The 26,147-nt window shown below is 37.2% G+C and overlaps 1 protein-coding gene across 7 annotated transcripts in view; it reads right to left on the reverse strand.

The window, feature by feature from the left end:
• The window catches only part of PIBF1 (progesterone immunomodulatory binding factor 1), a 231,565-nt gene that overhangs the window by 192,821 nt on the left and 12,597 nt on the right, over positions 1 to 26,147 (reverse strand). For all 7 annotated transcript variants that reach the window (XR_002785568.2, XM_010589414.3, XM_010589415.3 and 4 more), the window contains exons 3-5: positions 24,985 to 25,085; positions 22,488 to 22,686; positions 12,322 to 12,441 (exon numbers count right to left, since the gene is read on the reverse strand). Coding sequence is in view for 6 of the 7 variants with exons in the window: in XM_010589414.3 (XP_010587716.2) it covers positions 12,322 to 12,441; positions 22,488 to 22,686; positions 24,985 to 25,085 (420 nt within the window). In the remaining variant the exon portion in view is untranslated. The remainder of the gene's footprint in view (positions 1 to 12,321; positions 12,442 to 22,487; positions 22,687 to 24,984; positions 25,086 to 26,147) is intronic.

Genomic DNA, 26,147 nt, shown 5'->3' on the forward strand with positions numbered 1-26,147 from the left:
ACAGTTCTGCCAATAATCCAATCTCCTGCATTAGGCTCCTGAAAGTTTCCTAATGCGGGAGATTGGATTACTGGCTCCCAAAAGCTCCCTGATGCAGGAGCTTGGATTATTGGCAGGATTGATGAAAGTGACACACATTCAAAGCTGCGTGGTTGGCTGCCACCTTCGAGCAGGTCACCGCTGCCTGTTTCCCACTCAGGCCAAAAGCTGATGTACAAGAGGTGTGGTTGTTATACAGTGCTTACTGTGCCCCTCTTTTCGTCAGCCATGACTAAACCACTTTGAACTGGTTTGAGGCCCTACCTTGTTTCCACTGGCCACGACTGAATTGTTTAGAACCGGTTCAAAGCCCTGCTTTCTCCCAGTTACAGATCAAATGAGTTTCACTAGGAAGAAATAGTATTTGATTAGTTGTAGGAAGTTGATATAAAATAAGGAATACAAAAGAAAATGAGGTAATCTAATGTAATGCTTTGGCCTCTAGATCAAAAATGTCAAGAAATTCTAAGCAGCCCCAAACTGGTTAAAAAAATAGATGGACATATGCTGCCACCAGGTGGTGAAAAAAAATTAAGATAATTTTGGATAAAACAAGATCAAGCCAAGGAAGTCTTAGTTTTAGAGTAAAATGGAAAGTTTTGTTTTCTTAATGGCCAGCCTCAATTCTCAGAGACATAGATAACAAGTATCTTTCAGCTTCTTAGTAAAATATTATGGCACTATCATTATTGGTGTCATTTTTGAGACATCTATATATTTTGGCCTATGCCCGTTCTTTTAAGTTTCTATTAGGTTCCTAACTGCTCTATGAGATAGTAATATCTTCTATTTGTCCTGAGTTTATCCTCTTTCAAGTCAATGCTCACTTTATCTGTACTATGATTTTATAAACGCCCAGTTTTTTTTCTTTCTCGGTTATTAGTGTCCACATGACACATCCTAATCTTTATGTAAGGAGCCCTGGTGGCTCAGTAGTTAAGCACTCAGTTGCTAAGCTGCTCATCAAAAGGTCTGCGATTCGAACCTACCAGCTGCTCCGTGGGAGAAAGATCTGGCAATTTGCTTCCATAAAGATTACAGCCTTGTAAACACTATGGAACAGTTCTACTCTGTCCTATAGGGCTACTATAAGTCAGAATCATCTCGACGGCACAGAACAACAATCTTTATGTGTCAGCCCCCACCTACCAGATTATAATTTCTATATTTTGAACTTTATAGGTTTGTCAGGAATTCAATAATTGTTAACTGGTAAAAAGTGTAAACAACCAAAATTACAAACAGTATTCCAAAAACTGCATGTTTTATTCCGATACGTTGATGTTTATTTTGCTTCCACTATTTTTCTTAATAACACCTAACATGTCATCATCCATGTTAGTAGAAAGCTAAGCATGTTGAGAAAAATACTCTCCAATAAGGCAAAGCTCATTTCTTATGGGAAGAAAAGGGGTCTCAGAGTCAAATATTCTATATACACAGATGAACTTCTGATTTTCTTCACTTGCATATAAAACAAAAACGTAAGATGGTTTTGCTTCTGGTAAATGGCTGAGTAAAATCCCCCTCGCCTCATCCTGCTTCAGATAGAACTATAAATTCTGGGCAAAATATAAAAACAACTATCTGAAGGCATAGAAGATGACCAAAATCAGATTCTGGAGGTAGGTTCATCTACACGTGGAAGGTGGAAAGGAATAGCCCTGGGTAAGTTGTCTGTTTTTTGTTTGTTAGTTTTTGTTTTTTTTTTTTTAATGGCTTTTAGTTGAAGGCAGGCCCAGTCTACGGCATGCTGGATGGATAATAGCGTAATAGAAAATCCTGTTTTCCAGCTCGAAGAACCAGAGTTTCAAGCAATCATGACTGCTTTTTTAAGGTGGGGAGGGAATTCCAGAGACTGGCAGATGGAGTTCTAAATTCTGTGGATAGTATCTGTCCAAATCTCTGGCTGACTTCTGAACAATACACGTGCAGGACAGACAACAAGCAGCCCTGCTAAAGCTAAAAGAACCTAATTGAAATTTGACCTGCTGCCCAAGAGACAGAATATGCAATGTTAAGTACAACTAAGTTAATTGCCTACTAAGTAAAAAACATCAGTACTCTTCACAGAAATATATCAAAACCCTGAAACTAAAATCTGGTAGGTGGCGGAATGAATTTACTATCTAAGAACACACAGAGATTAGGTGTATAAAACGGATTATATCTGAATATAACAATATTACATTCACAACGTTATGATTTATATTTACTCTATTATTTCAAGAAACAATTTAAAGTTACTTGATGTACGAAAAAAATGGGAAAATGTGACCCATTCATAAAAGAAATGACTATAAACACAGGCCAACCTGAGGTGATCCTGCTGTTGGAATTAGCAGACAAGGATTTTAAAGCAGCTATTTTTAACTGTTCTCAAGGATATAAAAGAAAATATGCTCATGATAAGAGAACAAATACAAAATCTCAGTAGAGAAATAAAAGCTACAAAAAACTCTACAACTCATGGCAATTCTAGAAGAATCCCACTCAAGTATTTACCCAAGAAAAATGAAAACATACATCCATACAAAAACAAATTGCAAATGTTCATAGCGCCTCTATTTATAATCTCCCTAAAGAAGAAATAATACTAATGCCCAACAAATAGTTAATAGACATTACTCGGAATACAGAATACATTACTTGAAAATAGAAACAAACTACTGATATATGAAAAAAATTATCTAATAATTTCTTATAGAGTTAAACATGACCGAATGGATGGATGTATTATGTATCAAAGCAAATGCAGTAAAATGTTAACGTCAGAAGTTAGGTAATGATACACTGGTGTTCACTGAAAAAATTTTAAGTTATTTATATGTTTAAAATTTTTATAATAAAACAGAAAAAATACACCAAATTTATAGCAGGTAATCTATTTTGAATCAATTCTGAACAGGCTAATTTCGGGAATATAAACTGACAGGTTATTAAAAGAAAACACATAACCAGTTCACATGTTATGTTCTAAGATCTTCCTCCAATGTGCCTTTTAGTTTGGTATTCTGTAACTCAGAAAAACTGTACTATCTGCAAACTTGAGATTTTACTTTCTGCTTCCTCTCCAATATAACTATTAATATGTTAACTGTTGAATAAGATTGGACTTCACAGTTATCTCTAGGGAATACTTCTATTTTCATTTTTATTGACTTAAGCTCCTTTTTTTTTTTTTCCCAACTTTTTGGCTCTCATCCTTTAACCACTAAAGAGAAAGCAATTCCCTGACAACTCATGACACTAATTCTTAAAAAGTCTGTCAATTTTTAGTGTGCATTGTTTTTAATTGACATTTAGAACACTGTTGATGGCTTTTTTAAAGTCTTCATCTATATGAATAGTTATCACTCAACTAAAATATAATGATGTTCATTTATAAAACTCTTTTTTGCCATTCCCCCAGTAAGTTAGTTAGGTATTGACTGATCCTAATCCTCAAGCATTCCACAAGTTCAATAAAGATGGAATTGTAGCTTATCAGTTTGGAGTTCTAGGGGCCCTTAGTTTCTAGGGTAAGGCAGGCAGTTTACCAGCAATCCAGCAATCAGACTTAACGTAACTACTCTATTTGATAACGAGATTATACGTGGCTGCTGTTTCAGCTTCATACTTCAGGTCCTTTAAAATTCTTGGGTAAATACCATCTTGCCATATTATCTTTCAAAGTTTGTGTTTTATTAAACTTTAAAATTACACAAAGTAATCTATAGAATCTATGCTATTCACCTTGAAACATTTAACTCTAAACACATGTACCTTGAAGACTGAAGTATTTGCTGAATTACTATGAAGAGATAGTTTAAATCGTACCTTATCAAAAGTTTCAAATTATGTTTTACTAAAAATCAGTAACCTGATAGTGGCTGCAGGTAGCCACTAATAGCATGGCCTTATCCTGAGCCTAGAAGGAACCTGGTGGTGCAGTGTTTAAGTGCTCAGCTGCTAACCCAAAGGTCAGTGGTTCGAACCCACCAGCAGCTTCATGGGAGAAAGATGCGGCAGGCTGCTTCCGTAAAGATTTACAGCCTTGGAAACCCTATAGGGCAGTTCTACTCTGTCCTACAGGGTCACCATGAGTTGGAATGCGCTCTTGGGCACACAATAATAACAATAACCCCATGCCTTACTATGACACAGCATCTTACTACAGTCGGCTCTCTGTATCTGCAGGTTCCCCATCTGCAGATTCAACCAACTGCACATTGAAAATACTCAGGAAAAAAAAAAAAGAGTTCCAAAAAACCAAAACTTAAATGTGCCCTGCACCGAGCACTCTGCTGAATCCACATGAACGAAGTGAAGTGTGGGCATCCCTGCTGTAGCTGCCCACCATTTCACAGACCTTCAGTCTCTCTCCAGCACTTGTTGTTTGAGCATGGTTCACCTCGTATCCTGGTTGTTTATTTGCTACTTGTGAGCACTCTTGGCTTCTGTGAAAAAAAATGGCTCCTAAAATGCAATTAAGTGGTCACAGCAATCCTTCAAAGGCTAACTATGAGAAATAAAAATCTTAGGTCTTTTGAAAAGTGGCATGTCAGTTGCTGAAGTAGACCGTAAGGTTGGTAATAAGGAACTAAGCATTCATACGATAAAGCAGAAAGAAGCTGAAATTCCTGCTCCCCCTAAAATGGTAAGAATGGTCTCTCTGGTTTCTGATAAGGTACTTGCAAAGACTGAGAAAGCGTTAAATGTTAAGTGTAAACATTAACAACTATTTACACAGCATTTACATTGTATTCGGTATTACAAGTAATCTAGAGTATTGTAAGTAATCTAGACAAGTACAACTAGAATGCTCCTTAGAAGCAAGGATGGCAAGACTGCACCTTACATACTTTGGAATCAGTATGGAAGGAATCAGTCCCTGGAGAAGGACATCATGCTTGGCAGAGTACAGGGTCAGTGGAAAAGAGAAAGACCCTCAACGAGGTGGACTGACACAGTGGCTGCAACAATGAGCTCAGGCATAACAACGATTGTAAGAATGGCTCAGGACCGGGTAGTGTTTCGTTCTGCTGTGCATGGGGTCGCTATGAGTCGGAGCCGACTCGACGGCACCTAACGACAACAACAGAGATGACTTAAAGTACACAGGAGGATGTGAGTAGGTTATATGCAAGTACTATGCCATTTTATACAAGGGACTTGAGGATTTTGGTATCCGCAGGTGTCCTGGAACCAATCTTCCACAGATGACCGCATTTGCAAAAAGAGTTAATACTTCCAATTTTTTAAAATAAAATTCAGGAAAGTTTAGAGTCAATGACCACTATCTTTCACTGGATGATTTTCAATTTGTTCAATACAAAACGCAAAATTTATTCCCCTTAGGGGAGAAATTTAAATTATCTTTCACAGTAGTCAAAAGAAAAATTTACCTTTTTGGGTCAAGAGACTCAAAATTGATGATGCCACTATAAGAGTCAAAATCTTTTGCTACTCCATTTGTATACTAGGCATTTTTGTTTTTCTCACTGCCTGACTCTGACCACCAATAATAAATATTCTATATAAAACACAAATACCTAGAGGAAAAAATAAAATGCCACTGGGTAAAAACTACCAAAATGAGAGCATTTCAAGTAACAGGAAAAAACTGGTATTTCCAACTCAAAATGGATAATTTAATTCAGTATTTTTACTAAACTATGTGCTTGTGGCTACATAGTTGAAAGTCCTAGAGACAGTGATTCTTACTGGTGATAATGAAACTCCAGTGACTTTACAGTCTCCAACTACCTTTTTGGCCTCCCAATTCAAACACCCAGCCCTTTAGTACTTCCTCCAATGATCAAGGTCAAATGTCTTCTACCTTCCTTATCTGTTATAATCATAGTCTTCAGTTTAGAAGACTGAGCTTCAACCTTCTGTGAAAAGATCCTACATAATTAAAAATCTAGTCATTAAGAGATAAATGATTTCACTTTACTAATAAAATCATTATTTTCTTTCAGGACTGTTACCTGGGATATTAAGAAACTTCTTTAAGACCCATCAGAAATAATTTAATCAACAAACAGCCCTATATTCTAATACTTTCTCCAAAATATCATAATTTCAGAAGCATATGATATTGGCTATTCCCCAAATAGTTGATTCTTGTTTTTACCACATGGGATCAGAATGAAGTCTTAAGTGTCAAACACAAGTATAAACTGGTAGTCTAATAGTACTGCCTACACTGCTGGCTAACAAACTAATGTCTTTCTGTAGTTGCTGACAATGAGAAACATTTCTACTATTTACCCAGTGTGTGTTTACATAAATTAGCTGTGGCATCTCCTATCTTAGAAATAAACAAGAAAAAACACGTCCCGTCGCCTTTACCCTGTTCTCTTTGTTACCCTGTACAGCAAATATCTCAAAGTAGTCTATACTTCTCTCTTAAATTCCTTGCCTTCTACTCACTCTTTTTTTTGGTAGCAATATACACACCAAACATATATCCATTCACAATTTCTACATGTACAATTCAATGACACTGATGACATATTTAACATTGTGTCACCATTCTCACTATCTCTACCACTAATTTAGACTCTCTGCCCCTTAAAGTTCTCACAATGGTTGTCAATTTGAACTCAGGTAGATACTTCTCTATAAGAGCCTATAAAAAAAAAAAAAAAATTTTTTTTTTTTTTTTTAATGCTCAAGGCAAACATTTTTTATTAATTGAGTTAAACTGTTGATGGCTTCATGGGTTAGTTATGGCTGAAGGTTTAAAGATTGTTTCCGGGCAATAGATTCAGGGGTCCCCTCAGTCTCAATGGCTCTATTAAGTCTGGTTTTCATATGAATTTAGAGTTCTATTCCATGATTTTTCTCCTTTTGATCAGGATCAATCAATTGTTCATTAATGGTAGCCAGGCTTCCTCCCACTCACTCTTAAACACACACTGTAGTCAAGCTTTTGACCTTACCATTCTACCAGAACGACTCTTAATAAGGTTATGAATGCCTTATTAATTCCAGTATTAATTCTCAGTATTCACCTTGCCACACCTATCAGCAGCATTTCAAACTGTTAATCCCTCTGTCTCCCTTGACAGACCTTCTTCCCTTGGCTTCTAGAACATCATTCTTCCTTCTCTCCTACCTTTCAATATTGAAGTGCCCTAGAGCTCTGGCCTTGGTCTTCTTTGTACTTACTCCCCTCTGGCAAACTCATTCAAGCTTTAAATATCATCTTTATGCTGAAAATTCCTGAATATTTATCTCCCAAAGTTCACACTTGTACATCCATCTCCAACTGTACATGTAATAAATCTCTTAAATTCAATGAGTAAAAGCTGAACTATTTTTTTTGTCCCAAATCTATCTCCTCCACAACCTACCCATCCCAGTCAAATGCAACTCCATCCTTCTAGTTACTCAGGCCAGAAACCTTGGAGTTAATTTGGCTCCCATCTTTTTTCACCCACTCCCTCCAATCCATTAGGAAATCCTATTGGTGTACATATAAAATACATCCAAAATTTAACCAGTTGATGCCATTTCTACTACTATCACCTAATCTGAAGTAGTCTACCATACTTCAAGAGCCTCCTAACAAGTCTCTCAGATTCTATTCTTATAGTTCTTTAGTCCATTTTCAGCAAAAGAAAATTTTCTCTAAAAACGATTATGTAGGACATTCCGAAAGTTCTTTAGTACTAATTCAAAGTAATTAAATTGGCAAGTGTTTATTAAGTGTCTATTTTTTATGTACCAGCCAGAATGATTAAACTGTAAGTCAGATCATGTTATGCCTCTTTCCAAAATCCTGCAATGCTTCATTCACATATGGTTAAAATCAAAATCTTTACAATGACATCAAGCAACCCATTAGCTCTCTGATTTTATTTCAACTGCTCTCCTCCCTTCAACCAATCCAGTCATATTGCCATCTTCATTGTTCTACAAACACCACAGCATCCTCTTGCATCTGCATTGGCTGTGCCTCTGCCTGGGAAACCCTGGTGGCCCAGTGGTTAAGAGCTACGGCTGCAAACAAAAAAAGGTTGGCAGTTCGAATCCACCATGCGCTTCTTGGAAATGCTATAGGGTAGCTCTACTCTGTTCTGTAGGGCTGCTATGAGTAGGAACCGACTCAATGGCAACAGGTTTGGTTTGATTCTTTTTTTGGTTCCTCTGTCTGGAAGCTCTTCCTTGAGAATTTTGATATCTTCCTCACCTCCTTCAATCTTTGTAAACTTCCTTCCTTTCACTGAGACCTGCCAGCCCACCCTATGTAATTCTCTGATATGTTTTCTTTGCTGTTCTCCATCCAGCACTATCAATCCACCTCATTCTGGTCTATTTTGAAAATATTCCTTTGCAGTTAACCACCTTCTAACATACTATATAATTTGCTTATTTATAATGTTCACTGTTTGTTTTCTATTTATTTATTGTTTTAAACAATATTTTATTGTGTTTTTGGTGAAAGTTTACACAGCAAATTAGATTCCCATTTGACAATTTCTATACAAATTGTTCAGGGACATTACTTTCATTTTTCACAATGTGTCAACATTCCCTTTGTGCTCTGGTTGTTCCATTTCCAATGTTCTAGTTTCCCTGCTCCCTTCCCAAAAAAACCAAACCCAGTGCCGTCGAGTTGATACCGACTCATAGCGACCCTACAGGACCGAGTAGAATTGCCCCGTAGAGTTCCCAAGGAGTGCCTGGCGGATTTGAACTGCCGACCCTTTGGTTAGCAGCCATAGCACTTAACTACTACGCCACCACGGTTTCCCCTGCCCCCTTACATTCTCATTTTTGCTTTAGAGTAACTGTTGACCATTTGGTCTCCCACTCCTTTTAAAATATAAACTCTATGAGGGCAGGGATCCTTGTTTTGTTCACTGAGGTATCCCAAGTATCTAGGAAAATGCCACTCACACGGTACATGTTCAATAATTTTTCACTGAATGAATTTCATTCTCATAATAATGACTATGTGAGGTAGGTGTTATATATTATCATCTTTATTTCACAGATGAAGAAGTTGTAAGATGAGGGAGGTATGCAGAAAACTAAGTATTTTATCCAAGATCATCAAACCACTGCCAAATTGCAGAGATGGAACTCAAACCAATATCTTTGAATTCCCCTATGTAATACCAGAGCATTAAGTAATTTAATGAACCATTAAAAAAAAATAACCTCCATACGTAGTATGGCAAAGTTTCTGTAATATTAAATAGCAAAATTTATTGTTCACTATTTTTTTTTAATATCCTTATAAGGAAATCCTGGTGGCATAGTGGTTAAAAGCTACAGCTGCTAACCAGAAGGTTACAGTTCAAATCCACGAGGTGCTCTTTGGAAACTCTATGGGGCAGTTCTACTCTGTCCTATAGGGTCGCTATAGGATCACTATGAGTCAGAATCAACTAGACGGCAACAGGTTTGGTATGGTTTGGTTGACGTATATATAAAAAAGGTCATTAAGAAAAATAAACTGATTAGCAACACCAATTTGATTTTTAATTTAAAAATATTCATTTAGTTTTTATAAGTGTTGGCAAGTTGACTTGTGCTATGCCCTTGGCAGAGCAGAAAGACTAAACTTGAAGGTTGGCCTTAATAGAAAACTCATTCTATTGAGTCTCAATCATATGCTCTGAATTTCTAATGCCTTTTATTTAGTTGATAAGAGACTGCTTAATTTCTTTGTTCCAGTTTATAATTTAAACCTCTGTTTACCTTATTATTATTAAATTTAGAAAAGCATTTAAAACAGAGTTTATTACACTTTTAGCTGAGCAGCGACAGACCTTTAAGAAAGAAAAGTATATGTGGACTCATTAACAAAACTGTTTTCTATGTTTAAGAGTTATTAGCATGTTAACAACACTCAAGACTGCTATGAGTCAAACCAGTATTAATTATCTACGCTCTCCTATCAATAAAATACTAAAAGTGCTAGCAAGGTTGAAACAAACAAACAAAAATCGGAGATATAAAAGGGGGAAAGTGACCAGTTAAGCCATTAACTGACCCTTGAATCTTGAGAATAGAGAGGCTTGCTTTCCCAGGCAGTAAAATGTAATTCAAGAGTTGCAAGCTTTTTTTTTTTTTTTAAGCCTGAAGAATGCTTTGTTCAAAAGAGATCACTTTTAGAAGCACCAAATGTCGAAGTTATTTAATGAAGGGGTGCTTTGGTACCAACAAGGACAGGGCATTCCTCCAGGCCGCCTGCTACACCATAATAAGCTCTCGAAGGATGCCGAGGTACCATGGTGTGCTGTAGAACCAAGTCTGAGAACTTATCTAACTGCCTCCCCCCAATACTCCCTGAAGTTTTGATTATTATGACTGCGGAAAAAATTTTTAAACTTAAGATCTATTATTCCAAACGTATAAAACGGTTTACCTGCACAACGTAGCAGGTTAGCAGCAGAAGAAAAAAACAGAACCTTGCAGTGGGGTTCACATCTGCACATTGACTTCTCTGACATTGCTACTGGGGAGTTCGTTACTCCTATGAGGAAAGGAAGGAAGCTGAGCCTTCATTTTGCCTGTAATATTGCCTTTATATTACTGATTTAAGTAGATCCTGCTCAGTACTAATAGCACAGTAAGTTAAGGCATCAAAAATACAAATTAAACTATATTTATTTATTTATGGGTAACATCTTTGGTAAAAGCTGTTTTTGAAACAGCAAATATTTACTTTCAACTTTGCTAAAATTGTGTTTTTACTTTGAAACAGAACCATGGGCAATTCATTCCAACAAATGGACCAAAAAACCAAACCAAGTCTGTTGCCGTCGCGTCGATTCCGACTCATAGCGACCCTATAGTACGGGGTAGAACTGCCCCAAATGGTTTCCAAGGAACACCTGGTAGATTCGAACTGCCTATCTTTTGGTTAGCAGCCGTAGCTCTTAACCACTATGCTACCAGGGTTTCCAAGAAATGGACAAACAGTATTATTTTCTCCACTTGACAGCACAGGAAATATTACGTGACTTGTTCAGGGTCAAACAGTAAGACAGTGTCAAGATCTCATCTAATGTTCTAACTCTAATCCACTAGAATTTAAGTTCTAGATGGCAAACATGGTCTCTCTTCTGCTTACTGCTGACTGCACCTAGCAGAATACCAGGCACATCACTGGAGTTAATGCAGAGATCAGTACATTGCTCAAAGGAAGTATTATGAGAGTTAACTGTATTTGGAAAGAAAAAGAGGCAAAATGACTGATAAATGGGTCCTAACTCCCTTTCATATCATGAACAAGGCTAAATCGTAATTGAAGAACTGCAGCCAGACCTCATTCATCACCTCTAAACATAAGCTTTTTCCTTCTAAATTGATGCCCTAATTAAGATACCCTGAAAAAAAACAGCTATCCCATTAATAACTGCTACCAAAAACCAAACCTGTTGCCATCGAGTTGGTTCCAACTCACAGCAACCCTGTAGGACAGAGCAGAATCGTTCCATAAGGTTTCCAACGAGCAGCTAGTGGACTCGAACCACTTACCTCTTGGTTAGCAGCCAAGCTCTTAACCACTGTGCCACCAGGGCTCTGTAACTGCTACATGGTAGTATTAATCAATCTATTGCTACATATTCTTAGCAGACTTAAGTACATGATAGTATTCTGGGATATTCTGGTCAATGCAATAACCAAGCTAATAACTAGTCCACCCTCCTATGGAGGAGAGTCATAAGTACAATGACCATATAATTTATTACCCAAACTAGAATACTTTTAAAAGAGAATGAAGTTCTATTAATACTTATACATAGGAATAAATGGTACTCTACTGAGCAAATCAGAACACCTGAGTGACCCTACTTAAAAGCCAAAGTATCCTCCTTTACTTCTTTTTTATGACGCCTGCGAAAGATCCCTTGCATATCTCAGCTTCCAGTTCTTGTTCTGGCTAAATTTTCCAACAGAGTGACTTTAGAAACAGAAACTTAAGTTATCAAATAAAGTCTTATGTGCCCCTGACTCATTTGGATAATTACACAGCAATTTTCAGACATGGCCTACATTAGGATTTCAAGATCAGCTGACTGTAAACATTAGTTAAAACAATGAAATGGTCAACCGTGGATCACAGGTCAATATTATAGCCATACCTTGTCAACCTTTAAGATAACTATTTCAATTTTAGCCACTTTCCCACTACTTATAAAGAATCACAGCAGTCAGCACGCCCTAATTCCATTTTTTGATCATTGAATTTTATACTCCTTAACACAAATCTTGAGGAACTCTTCATAGAAAAAGTTGGCGCCTCTTCCCACCAGCAATCAAAACCATACGAACCTCCATCAATTGCTTCAGTTGGCCTTTGTTTGCACTCAGTTCTTCCGATAGGTCATTCTTTTTCACTTGTAGCTCACAGATTTCCTTTCTTAATGGAGTCACTAGTTCATAGAACCGAATCTTTTTAAAAAAAAAAAAAAGTCAAATTAATAAGCAGTCTTGAAATTTAAAATATAATTAAAATTTGCCAATGTACAGTACTCTCGATAACCAGTAATAAAAGGGAGTACCTACAAAACTAAACGAAGATAGCTGTTAATTGACCCAGACCACTGATACTTTATTAAGTCTTAATGTTTGATTAAATTTCTTCCAGATCAGATTATCTGTAACTCCCCAAACCGGCCACAGTCTCCCTTTCCTCTCTTTTACCAATACTCCATTTACTACTCCTCGTCCGCTACTACTGCTCACTCCACACTATCTGCTTGTCATTTCCCGAACACATGAAGTGTTCAAGGGGTTTGTTCTTGCTGTTTCCCCTGCTCGAAAACTTTTTCCCACATAAATGCATGGCTCATGCTTTCACTTCCTTCAGGTCTCTGGTCAAAAGTCACCTTATCAGTAAAGCCTTGCTTTATTCCCTTAGCCCAATTGATAACAGCACCCTCATTCAGCACTAGCTATTCTTCATTCCAGTTTTTTTCTCCATAGCACTTAGGACAAATCACATTCCACATATATATTTTTTTAATTCATTGTGCTTTAGGTTAAAGTTTACAGTGCAAATTAGTTTCTCATTCAAAAATTTATACACAAATTGTTTTGTGACATTGGCTGCAATTCCCACAATGCGCCAGCACGCTCACACTTTCCTGTACACCCTGGGTTCCCTGTGTCCATGTGTCCAGGTTTCCTGTCCCTTCTTGCATTCTTGTCTTTGTTTTTGGGTGGGTGTTGCCCATTGCCAATCTTGTATACTTGATTGAACTAAGAAGCACGTTCCTTACGTATGTTACTGTTTGTTTTGAAAGGTGGACTTTGGGACTGGCTTCAGTTCTGAGTTAGTAGGATGGCCAGGGGCCATAGTCTCAGGAATTCCTCCAGTTTCTGTCACACCAGTAAGTCTAGCCTTTGTGAATTTGAATTTTGTTCTACTTTTTTCTCCCGCTCTCTCCAGAATCTTCTATTGTAATTCCTGTCAGAGCATAGGTGGTGGTAGCTGGGCACCATCTAGTCCTTCTGGGCTCAAGCTGGTGGAGGCTGTGGTTCATGTGCTCCATTAGTCCTTTGGACTAATATTTTTCTCATGTCTCCGGTTTTCTTCATTCTCCTTTGCTGCAAACATGATGAGACCAATAGTTGTATTTTAGATGGCCACTCCCAAGCTTCTAAGATCCCAGACGCTACTCACCAAAGTAGGATGTACATTTTCTTTGTAAACTATGTTATGCCAATTGACCTAGATGTCCTCCTAGACCATGGTCCCTAGCCTTTGGTGCCAGTAATTCAGTCCCTCAAGGTGTTTCAATGTGTCGAGGAAGCTTCTATGACTTCGTCTTGGCCATGTTGTTCTGACTTCCCCTATACTGTGTGTTGTCTTTCCCTTCACCAAAGTTAACACTTGTCTACTATTGTTAGTGCTTTCCTCTCCCCACTCCTCCCCTCCTTTGTAATCATCAAAGATGGTTTTTTTTTTTCTGTGTGTAAACCTTTTCTTGGGTTTTTATAATAGTGGTCTTATGTGATATTTGTCCTTTTGTGATTGACTTATTTCACTCATCATACTGTACTCCAGATTCATCCACATTGTGAGATGCTTCACAGATCCATTGTTCTTTATCATTGCACAGTGTTCCATTGTGTGTATGTACCATCATTTGTTTATCCATTCATCTGTTGATGGGCACTTAGGTTGTTTCTGTTTTTTGCTACTGTAAATAATGCCGCAATGAATAAGGGTGTGCATATGTCTATTTGTGTGATGGCTCTTATTTCTCTAGGATATATTTCTAGGAGTGGGATTGCTGGATCGTATGGTATTTCTATTTCTAGCTTTTTAAGGAGGTGCCATATCGTTTTCCAGAGTGGTTGTGCCATTTCATATTCCCACTAGTAGTGCATTAAGAGTTCCAATCTCCCTAAAACCTCTTCAACATTTGTTGTTTTGTTTTTTTTTGATACATGCCAGTAAATGTCGGGTTGAGACGGTATCTCATTGTAGTTCTGATGTGCATTTCTCTAATGGCTAATGATTGGGAGCATTTCCTCACGTGTCTGTTATCTGCCTAAATGTCTTCTTTGGTGAAGCGTCTGTTCATATCCTTTGCCCATTTTTTTAAATGGATTATTTGTCTTGTTATTGAGGTGTTGAAGTATTCTATAGAATCTAGAGATTAGACCCTTGTCAGATATGCTGTAGCTAAAAAGTCTGTCCCAGTCTGTAGGTTCTCTTTTTATTCTTTTGGTGAAGTCTTCTAATGAGCATTAAGTGTTTAATTTTTAGGCGCTCCCAGTTATCTAGCTTATCTTCTGGTGTTTGTACATCGTCAGATATGGTCTGTATTCTATTTATGCCATGTATCAGGGCCCCGAGCATTATCCCTGTTGTTTCTTCCATATTCTTTATCGTTTTAGGTTTTATATCTAAGTCTCTGATCCATTTTGGGTTAGTATTGGTGGATGGTGTGAGGTACAGGTCTTGTTTCATTTTTTAACAGATGGACATCCAGTTTTGCCAGCACCCTTTGTTAAAAAGGCTGTTTTTTCCCCATTTAACGGACTCCGGTCCTTTTCAAGGATTGGGGTTTATATCTGGGTTCTCAATTCTGTTCCACTGGTCTGTGTGTCTGTCATTACACCAGTACAAGGCTGTGTGGGCTACTGTGGCTATACAGTAGGTTCTGAGATTAGGCAGTATAAGGCCTCCTACTTTGTCCTTTTTCTTCAATAATGCTTTGCTTATACAGGGGCTTTTCTTTTCCATATAAAGTTGGTGATAGGTTTTTTTCATCTTGTTAAAAACTGCTGTTGGTATCTGGATCAGGATTGCCTTATATCTATAGATCGCTCTGGGCAGCGCTGACATTTTCACAATGTTGAGTCTTCCTATCCATGAGCATGGTATTTTTTCCATTTATACAGGTCTCTTTTGGTTTCTTGAATTAGTGTTTGTAGTTTTCTTTGCATAGGTTTTTTACATCCTTGGTTAAAGTTATTCCTAAGTATTTTATCTTTTTAGAGCTTTTATAAATGGTATTGTTTTCCTGATTTCCTTTTCGAAGTTCTCTGTTGGTGCATTCTACGTATTTTACTTTTAATTTATCGTCTGTATTGCTGTACTAGAAATGTAAGCTCCATAATGGTAGGGATTTTTGTCTGGGTGAAGTTTACTTTTCTTTTTCTTTAAAGTGAGATAAGCCGTAGAAATCTTTTTTTAAATTGCGCTTTAGGTGAAAGTTTACAGAGCAAATTAGTTTCTCATTAAACAATACACAAGTTGTTTTGTGACACTGGTTGCCAACCTCACTATGTGTCAACACTATCCCTTTCCACATTGGGTTACCTGTTTCCATTCGTCCAGTTATCCTGCCTATTCCTTCCTTCTCGTCTTTGTTTTTGTGCTAATATGGCCACTTAGTCTTACATACAGGATTGAACTATGAAGGATGTTTCTTACGTGTGTTACTGTTTACCCTATAGGCCTGTCCAATCTTTTGGCTGAAGGGTGAACCTCAGCAGTGACTTCAATACTGAGTTAAAAGAGTGTCTAGGGGCCATACTCTTGGGGTAAAGTTTACTTTTTATTTTCATTTTAGGCTCTTGGTTTACTGCAATCATTACAGTGTAAAGAATAATTAGGATCAATCGAGAGGTGGCTTTCACATCACTACTTCCATTCAGTTCAGACCTCTCTTCCCATTCGTAATTCCCTCAGGGGAATTTTTCTTCCCTAAACTAGTGAAGAGTTCTATCTAATAAAGTTCTATGAAATTAGGACATCATCAGTAAATTAGGAAAAGACAATTAGGGACTCCTTCTTATATAGGAATAGAATCTGAAACCCCTCAACATATTACCATATTGCAGCAAAGTACCATATCTCGTAAGAGTCCCAAGTCTTAAGACTAGTCCTTAACATATTAATGAATCTGTGTACAAATAACTAGTCAGGATAATACTGTCTGCGAAAACAAAAGATGGGATAAAGAATATTAACAAACTGGAGAGCAAAAATATATATATAACTGCCACCAGTGGGACACTTGATACCCACTATGGATAAATCCTCAATGACAGCCCCTGGAACATTTAACACGTTTTAGACAGCACAATTTGCGCAGAAAAGCTATATTTGAACTATTTAAATAAAAAGCTGCACAAGTACACTTCATTTTATAGGAAATCACAAATCTGGAAACAATATCCAAATGAGAACTAAGAGTAGCAATAACCACCCCAGCAAAAAGAAGAGATAATATTTATTACGTGCATTCTATGTCTAAGTACTGTCCTAAGCATTTTATGTTTATATACAAATTCTTAATCTTCACAATTACCCCAATAAAAAAGCCCTATTATTATTATTGACCTTTTATAGATGAAAAACTCGAACATCTTAAGGTGAAATGACTTCTATTAATCATAAGCCAGCAGTTCTCAGTAAGTGGCCTGGGGGCCCCTAGGAGGCTCCCAATACCCATCCAGGTGGTCCAGAAGATCAAAACCACTTTCAGCATTACAGTAAGATGCTTTTTGTCTGTTTCACTCATTCTCTCGTGATTGTATGGTGGAGTTTGCCAGAGGCTGCTTAACGTGTGACGGTGTCATTGTTCTGAAGGCTAATACAACGTGTGCTTGTGTATTCTTGTGTTTTAAAAATTTGTTTTAATTTCTAATATGGTAAATATTGATAGACATAACCTATGTAAAACAAAAACTCTTTGAAATTCTCAACACTTTTTAGAGTGTAAAGGGGTCTTGACACCAAGAAATTTGAGACCACTGCCATAGATTAATCCTATATATAAACATGACCTCTCAATTTATTTAGGTATTAATTTGTGAAATTATTTAAAAATAATTATAGATTCACAGGAGGCTGCAAAAGGGTCCTGTATGTCTTTCAACCAGTTGCTCCTAATGGATCCATCTTACATATGTATAACACAATATCAAAGCCAGGAAATGATATTGGTACAATGTGTGTGTATACCTCTAGATTCCTGCAACCACCATCACCACAATCAAGATCCCGAACTAGTCTACCACCAGAAAGATCTCCTTCCTGCTATCCCTTTTTGATCACACCCATTCCTCTCTCTTCCACTATCCCTAACCTCTGGCAACCACTAATCTGTTCTTCATCTCTATAATTTTCCATTTTGAGAATGTTATATAAATGGAATAATACAGAATTTTGAGACTAGCCTTTTTACTATTAATCCCTTGAGATCCACCCAAGTTGTTGCTCTTCCTCAGTAACTTTTAATAAAATTTTATGATATTCTTCATGAAGAGTTTGTATGTATTTAACGGGTTTATTCTGAGGTACTTTATGCATTGCATTGCGATTATAAATAGTATACTTTATAAAATTACATCTTCTCACTATTGGTTGCTGGTAGATAGAAATATGTGTTGAAAAAGTAAATCATGTAGTTGAGAATATTAGCCTAGAATGACCAACACCCAGATAAAGTCTAGTAAAATTACTGCACTTAAAAAAAGAGAAATTTTTTTTTTCCATATCCAGGCAAAAAGTGACTAAGGGAAAAGAGATTACCATCTAATTATTTGACAGCAGCACTTTAGAAGATAGTAAAGAAAGAAGATGTAAACCAAGGATCATCTATTTAGCAAAACTGACTTCCAAGTATAAAGGGCAGGGATAAACTTTATGAACTCAGGGAATGCAAGAATTCGGGGAATGTTGTCCTCGCAAGCTCTTCCTTAGCAAACTACTACATTCCGAGCATCAGACAATCAAAATGACCAGCCAGGAATTGACCTAAGGACCTGCAGATTTTAAAGAAACTTAACAGTTTCTTATAACAGATAATTACTTACACAACTAACACTAAATGAGGGTTAAAGGAAGACAGTATAGTATATAATTGCTTTAAGCTCAAACAAGATACAGTACAACTACAAAAAAAGGCAGGGGGGAGATAAAGTAAGTGACTACTTATGGGATATTCTAATTCCATCATCCCCTGTGTCCTTGAGAACCAGAATTCGTGGTGAGGAAGAAAAAAACATACAAATGTAGCACAGAAGAAAATTAAGTAAAACCTTGCAAAATTTATTTGAACTGGAGTTATCAATATGAACTCGAGGTATCTTATCTTTTAAAAATACACATACACACATGCATATTCCTGACTTTGTTCACTGACAATGACTAGTCTAGGAGCAATGATTCCTACTGCCCAGATGAAGGTCTTGATACATCACCTCCCACCAAGAAGCCAGGGTTTCTTAGACAAATGGTTGTTTTCGGGTTTGCGGCAGGAATTGTATGAGATGAGCCTGGAAGCCTTGTCAAAGCCAGATAGAAAACTATCAAAGCCTAGGAGTCACGTCAAAAGGACTCAGATGCTCACCTGAAGAGGCTCTCATTTGCCAAAGATTGCATTTTAAACTTCAAAAAGTATTAATGGCAACTGACTGAAACCCATAAACGTTCAAATTCATGAGTTCATAAGGACATGAACTAATAAGGATATAAGCATAAGGATGAGCATATATAAATTTGCATGTATCCATATTTATATAATACAAATATGCATAAATATAAGTATATTAGAAATAAATAAAACTAACATCTTTGGAGTTTGCTAGGGAACCAGTTTTAGATAAATAGAGGGAATCAAGCATTTATCCTGCCTTTCCAACATAAACTGTACAACTTCGTAATCAAACAATACATGAGGGAAGCATCTCTTAAGAATTCCAACTAACAAAGAAAAATGAAATTAAAGAATTAGAATACCACTGTTCAGAAACCCTCAATTAATTCATGTATTTAGGCATTACACATCAATAGCTGTTAACATCATAACAAAAAAGAGACAAGCAGATATTATTTGCCTCCCGATGAAAGAATTTAACACCACAAATTAAACTTGCCAAAGGTACCAAATGTTAGCGTGTTCAAGTTCTAGATTCGGTTGTCAATTTGAAAGAAATACAGAGAACAAATGAATATGTTGAACTACAGCATGAGAATGTAGTCATAAAATCCTGAATGTGAGAAACTCTAAGACTGGGTTCTTCAATAGACAAAATGGATGAAAAATAAAGGAATGGAGATAAAACTTGCAGATTTTAGAGAATCTTAACAGACATATCACATTTTTTTAAAAATGAACAAAACTACAGTGTTTCAGTTTTATAGTCTTGGATGACAAAACTACAAAGAAATATAAAGAAATGATTACTGTAATAGTCAGATGATGTTTATTTTGGGGGGAAGAAAGAGAGCTTTGGCTACAACATAGAATATGGAGGGGGCCTGAGGAGGTGAGAAAAGTTGTATTTTTTTGACTCAACTAATAGCTATTTGGGTATTCTACGTTACCTCATTAAGCTATACATTAATTTTGTGAAGGTCTCTATTATTTTATCATAAAAAGACTAAAAAATTAAATTGAAATGGGAATACAGAAAACATAGAATAATCCATTTCTAAGATTTCCATATACTGACATATATCCATACACGTTTGTACGTGAAACTGGTTACTTCTTGGGAGCGGGACTAGGAAGGAATGAATGTAGCACTTCTACTTTTAACTTCATACATTTCTGTGTTGGTTAAATTTTTTCTATGTATTACTTCTGTTATTTAAAAAACCAATAACGTTTAGTCTCTGATACAGAACCCGGAGAGATGTCAAGTGGGAGGAATTAATTCCTAGGTAAAGGTCCTCTATGGAATAATTTCAGATTACTCTTGAATAGAAACCATGCAGTATAAAAACCTCCAAATACATAAGTGATGGTTAAGATTGTGTGTCAACTTGGCTGTGCCATGATTCTCAGTGTTTTGGCACCTGTATAATGTTATGATCACTTCCCTGTTGAAATCTGTAATGTGATCACCCCCATGACGCAATCTGCTGAGTGTTACTGGCAGGGGTGAGACCTGTGGTAGCTCACTGTCCCCTCAGCCTTCATCTCTCTGCCTTTTGCTGCCTATTTCCTTCCTGTTCACCTTGCCAAGGTTTTTGGCTTATTCTGGATCCAGCAGCTGCCTCTTGTCTGACCTCTGGTTCTTGGGACTTGAGCTAGCAGCTTACCTGTCCATCTTGGGGTTTGGCAATCTTCACAGCCTGCAAGCAAGAGTCCTGCTCCCCAACCTGCTGATCTCGGGCTCGCCAGCCCCTGCAGCTACGTGAATCAGGAGAAACTTTGCAGTCTTGCCTGCCAACCTTGGAATTCCTTGACCTTCACAACCTGTGAGTGGGAGCCCTGATCTCCAACCTGCCGATCTTGGGTTCACTGGCTTTTGTGGCTCCATGAATTGGGAAAGGCCTCTATCATGATCCATGGACTTGGGACGGTCCAACCTCTACAATCGCGTGAGCTGTTTCCTTGATGTATAATCTCTATATATCTATATGCCTTACTAGTTTTGCTTCTCTAGAGAACATAGCCTAATGCAAGATACTAAAGAGAGGAGGTTCATAACCAGGCTTCTTGGAGTCAGCTGTAGAGTAGTTTGCCTCTAAAGTATTTCCTCATTTGTCCAAGTTTCAGTCACGATTGTTTGGGTCTAAAGGCCAGAGTTCCACTCAGGCTAATGAAATGAATGTTTACCATTAGGATAAATGTGTACTAAAACAAGAAAAGCATCAAGAACTGAGGCAAATGTATGGACATGCTATTTTATCTTTCTTAGCAGTATACCTCATGGTCTCTCCTTGCATACTAAAAAACACCAAGTCCATGGCCATCGAGTTAATTCTGACTCATAGCAACCCTACAGGACAGAGTAGAACTGCCCCCACAGGGTTTCCAAGGAACAGCTGGTGGATTCGAACTGCCGAACTTTTGGTTAACAGCCTGAGCTCTTAGCTATTGCTCCGCCAGTCCCTGTAAACATATTCTATCCTCTACTCTGTAAGACCTGGTCTACTTTTTCCCTATTAGGGATACAGGGGATCTCCTGGGGAACATGCTAATAGCTAGAGAAGACTTTCTATCCATAAACTGCTTTTAACTATCTAGATGTAACTGGTCTGCCCATATCGCTTATTTAAATAAACTTGGAATTTATGGATTTATGGGGCATGGTTCACTGGAAGGAGCCCTGGTGGTACAGTGGTTAAAGTGCTCAGCTGCTAACCAAAAGGTCGGTGCTTTGTGGGAGAAAGATGTGGCAGTCTGCTTCCATAAAGGTTACAGCCTTGGAAACCTTATGAGGAAGTTCTACTCTGTCCTATAGGGTTGCTATGATCAGAATCCACTTGATGACAATGAGTTTCAGTTTGTGTTTATCGAAAAATGAAAAATAAACTAATGTAAGCATTTCGTATCTTTTTATTAACAGAACATAAAAACAGAGAAGCTCTGAAATCATATTTCAACAACCTCACCATTCCCTACAACACCCTTCGATCTGTATTCGAGCCCCCTTAGGCTTATCCTGGTGGTGACAAATACCTCTAATTAGACGGCACATTCATCTCCTTCAGAATCCCAAAAGCTTCAGGGTCATGCTGTTGTTAGTTGCCATCGCATCAATTCCAACTCACGGTGACCCCATGTGTACAGAGCAGAACTGCATTCCATGGAATTTTCAAGGCTGTAACATTTTGGAAGCAGACTGCCACGCCAGGTATGTCTTCTGAGATGCCTCTGGGTGGGTTCGAACCACCAACTTTCCAGTTAGTAGTTGAGGGCTTAACCTTGGGCACCATCCAGGGGCTTTTATGACAGTGCTACCACCAGTTTATGATGTAATTTTTCATTTCTATAGACTATAGTCACTAACTTCAGAGCCCTATCTACTGCTTGACCTTGGAGATCGATGTTCAAAATCTTTAAAATTTGGCCATCAGAACACAACTCAACATCTTTAGATTAGGGCCATAAAATAATTTATCAAGTGAGTATCCCAAAAGTATCTAGAAACCTACAATCACAACCATATAAATTGCAAAAATTTAGTCTGAGAATATATGAAGGATTTCTTTTTTTTAAGTGATACACAATACTTACAGACACATATTCAGGAATCGAGAGCTGATCTTCAGGAAAAGCTTTTAGTTTCATATATTGCTCTTCTGCCAACTCAAAGTCACGAAGGTTTCGACGAATATCTCCAGCCTTCTCTCTTAGCTGAAGATTTGTCTCCTCTAGTTGTTTCTGTCTCAATAAGATAGTTTCCATTTCTTGTTTCAATAGTTCTTGATATTTTCTATATTAAGAGAGAATTTACAGCAAACTTAAGAAATCTTTGAGATTTAATTTTCTCAAAGTTTCCTTTTCATAGTAACATAAAATTCAGACATGAGAAGCCCAAAAGAATTTTTGACTCTAGCTAAATGCTTATTTACTTAACTAGTTAAACATGAAATAACAATTTCATACTAAAAATTATTAGGTAGACACATAAGTTTTTAGAGAACTGGTACCTTTAAAGAATGATTTGAAAGGTTAAAATTATAAAATCATTCATCTCCTCTGCTTAAGGCTTAAGTCTTTTACATCTGTTTTGGGCCCCACCCATTAAAGTCATTTTCATTCTCTTTATCCAGGTACTTTCAGGTATACTTCTCTAAGATGGCAATACTGAACCATCATATGGCAACCACTGAAGAAATGTATATAGAAATCTGCACATAGTCACCATTCTCAAAGAATATATGCAGCAGACATTGTTATGGCAGGTTTAAGTAGAAAGTGACAATCTGATTTTTTTTTCTTTTCCTACTGTAACACTCCCATCAACACAGAAATGTGCTGTTACCTCTTTTACCTTAAAACAAAGGAACAAAAAATACAATTTTTGACCCATTTCACTACCAACATAGCAAAACTTCTCAAAAGTTGTCTAAGACCCCTGTCTCCATTTCTTTCCCCTTAAACCCATGCCAATCAGGTTTTCACCCTCTCTACCAAAATTTCAAGATCACCAATGAATTTCAGATTGCTAAATCCAATGATAAATTTTTAGTCCTTTTTATCCATAACTGACTTACAGCATTTGACAAAACCAATCTCTCTTTATACCATTTCTTCAGCTGGCTTCCAAGACACCACACTCTCTTCATTTTTCTCCTTTTTTCACTGGTGGCATCTAATAAGCGTCCTTTTCTGGTTTGTCTTAATGTTGGAGACCTTGGTCGTCTTCTCTGTCTATATTCACTTCCTTGGGGGAACACATCCAGTCTCATGACTTTAAATACTATCTATACTCTATGACTCCCAGATTTATATCTCTAGGCTGGACTTCTCATATACATCCGATTGGATATCTACTAAGACAACTCTAACTCAACATGTCCCAAACTGAACTCCTGTTCTTTACCCACAAGCCTATCCCACTGTGGTTTTCCCTATTCTCACTGGTAGTAATTCGTTCCTTTCATTTATTCAGGCCAAAAACACTGGCACTATCCTTGACTTACCTTTTTCTCATAAACTACACATCTAATCCATCAGGAAATTCTATCAACTCTACCTTCAAAATATATCCAGAACCCAGTCACTTTTTACTACCATTAGGCATCAAGAGGATTACTGTAACAGCCTCCCAACTGCCCTCTCAGTATCATTCACCTACTGACAAATGTTTAAAGAATTAGAGTAGAAGCCCTAATAATGAATGCGGTATTTCCTGCAGTGTGGTCCCCAGCACAGGGTCATCAGGATCACTTGGGAACTTGGTAGAAATGCAAATACTCAGGTTCTACCCCAAATCAGAGCCTCTGAAGGTAGGGCCCAGCAATCTTGTTTTAACAAACCCTCCAGGTGTTTCTGCTGGATGCTAAAGTTGGAGGACCACTGATCTGATGTGGTAGTGGCCAGTAACTGGACAGGTAATTTTTTTTTCAAAATCAAGATACTTTTTATGGATTTGTTTGACTTTGCCCTCAATATTTAAACCTGCCTTGCTTACATTTAATGATTTTTTTTTAGTCAATCATTTTTATTGAACTGTTCCAAAGGATTCATTTTAGTTTTCATAAAACAATGCATCTTCTTTGTACTTAGATTTCAATTTTAAGCTCAATTATGCAAGTATAATAGCAAGTACAATTGGCATAGACATATTTGACAGTAAACACCATAGGTTCTTAAGGAGCACAAAACTCAGCCGGAGAAAGTATACCGGTAATACTAGAAGTTACTTCAAGCCAGGAGCATTCAAGGAGCCATGGGGTTCAATCAGGATGTTTCACACAGCAAATGAAGAGAGGTTAACCCAGAGAGTAGGTTAAGTGGTAGTCCGTTTAGAGAGCTTCCACTGTCATTTTATGGTTTACATACATTGGTCAATACTTGTCTGTTGAGTGAATATTGAATTTGTGTGTGTGCACGTGTGTTTGTACTGTATCAAGTAACCTACATTTTGCTGGTCTGGATGTAAAAATTATTACCATCTCTCTCTTAAAATTTCTTTATCTTGGCTCACAATCACATATATGAGCAGGTAATGAAATTGCTTTTGGCTGCTAAATACATAATGCTGGTGTTTTTAAACTCTTCTTACCTGGCATCCTTCTGCTGAAAACTCAATTGGTTGTCTAATCTCAAGGTTAGCAGCTGCTTCTGGTGAAGTGCATCATTCAGTTTCTCTTCCAATTCTTCAATCTTAATAAAGAAAAAAAGGTAAATTATACGTTAATTTTCAAACTTATCAGAAAGAAAGAACTATGTCTGAAAATGGTAAATATTAAAAAAAGAAAAAAGGCATTTAAAAGTAACAAGTTAAAAACGAGTAGTTTTTTTTTTTTTTTTTGGCAACAGTTGTCTACGAATTGCAGCCTTGCTCATAAAAATGGTTTTCAAACTATAATTTGAAACTGTTCTCCTAAATGATTTTTGCCTGCTGCCATCAAGAGACAATTTTATTCCCTTTACCCATTCTCATTGAGAAGCTCATGTATAATGGGAATTTTATGTTGGTGCCTTCCCTGGGTTATTTCCAGCCCAGACTCCACATTTCTACTACAGATCCATGTTATCAGTTTACTACCCGCTGCTGTTGGGTAGATTCTGACTCATCGTGACCCCACATGTTATAGAGAAGAACTGCTCAGTAGGGTACTCTTGGCTGTAAAGTTTTACAGAAGCAGATCGCCAGGCCTTTTTTCTGTGGTGTTGCTGGGTCGGTTCGAACTGCCAACCTTTAGATTAGTAGAAAAACCCAAACCATTTGCCCCACCCAGGAACCTTATCTGACTACTATACATCTTCAGTTGGCTACCTTAGGGGCGATGCCATCAATATCCATTTTGAAGATTTATTTGAAGCATATTTTTAAACTCAAAAAGTAATAGGAAATAAACAGACGCTTTGTGATTAAAGAACTAGCCCCTCGCAAAGTCTCCATCATAAATCCCTCGAGGAAGCTCGTCATTTTCAGCTTTAAATTTCTAAGGGGTAATTTTTAAAAAGTTATGGGAATATTCAGATATATTAATGACATATAAATGTTCAATAATTAATTTGATAATAAGATATAAATTACCAAACAAAAAGCTGTAAAATATGCCTTTCTAAGAATACCTTTTGGCCTCAGGGACACTGTGTAAAAAATTTAGGTGATGCTAGAGATAAAGAAACGGCAACAGAAGTTCTGCTACTTGAGCATGACGTTCCCCATCAGCCTTTCTCTCAGGCTGTTCTCAGCTTTCTGCCAAAGATGCCCTG

The sequence above is a fragment of the Loxodonta africana genome, chromosome 17 (assembly GCF_030014295.1).
Source record: "Loxodonta africana isolate mLoxAfr1 chromosome 17, mLoxAfr1.hap2, whole genome shotgun sequence".
Lineage (NCBI taxonomy): Eukaryota > Metazoa > Chordata > Mammalia > Proboscidea > Elephantidae > Loxodonta > Loxodonta africana.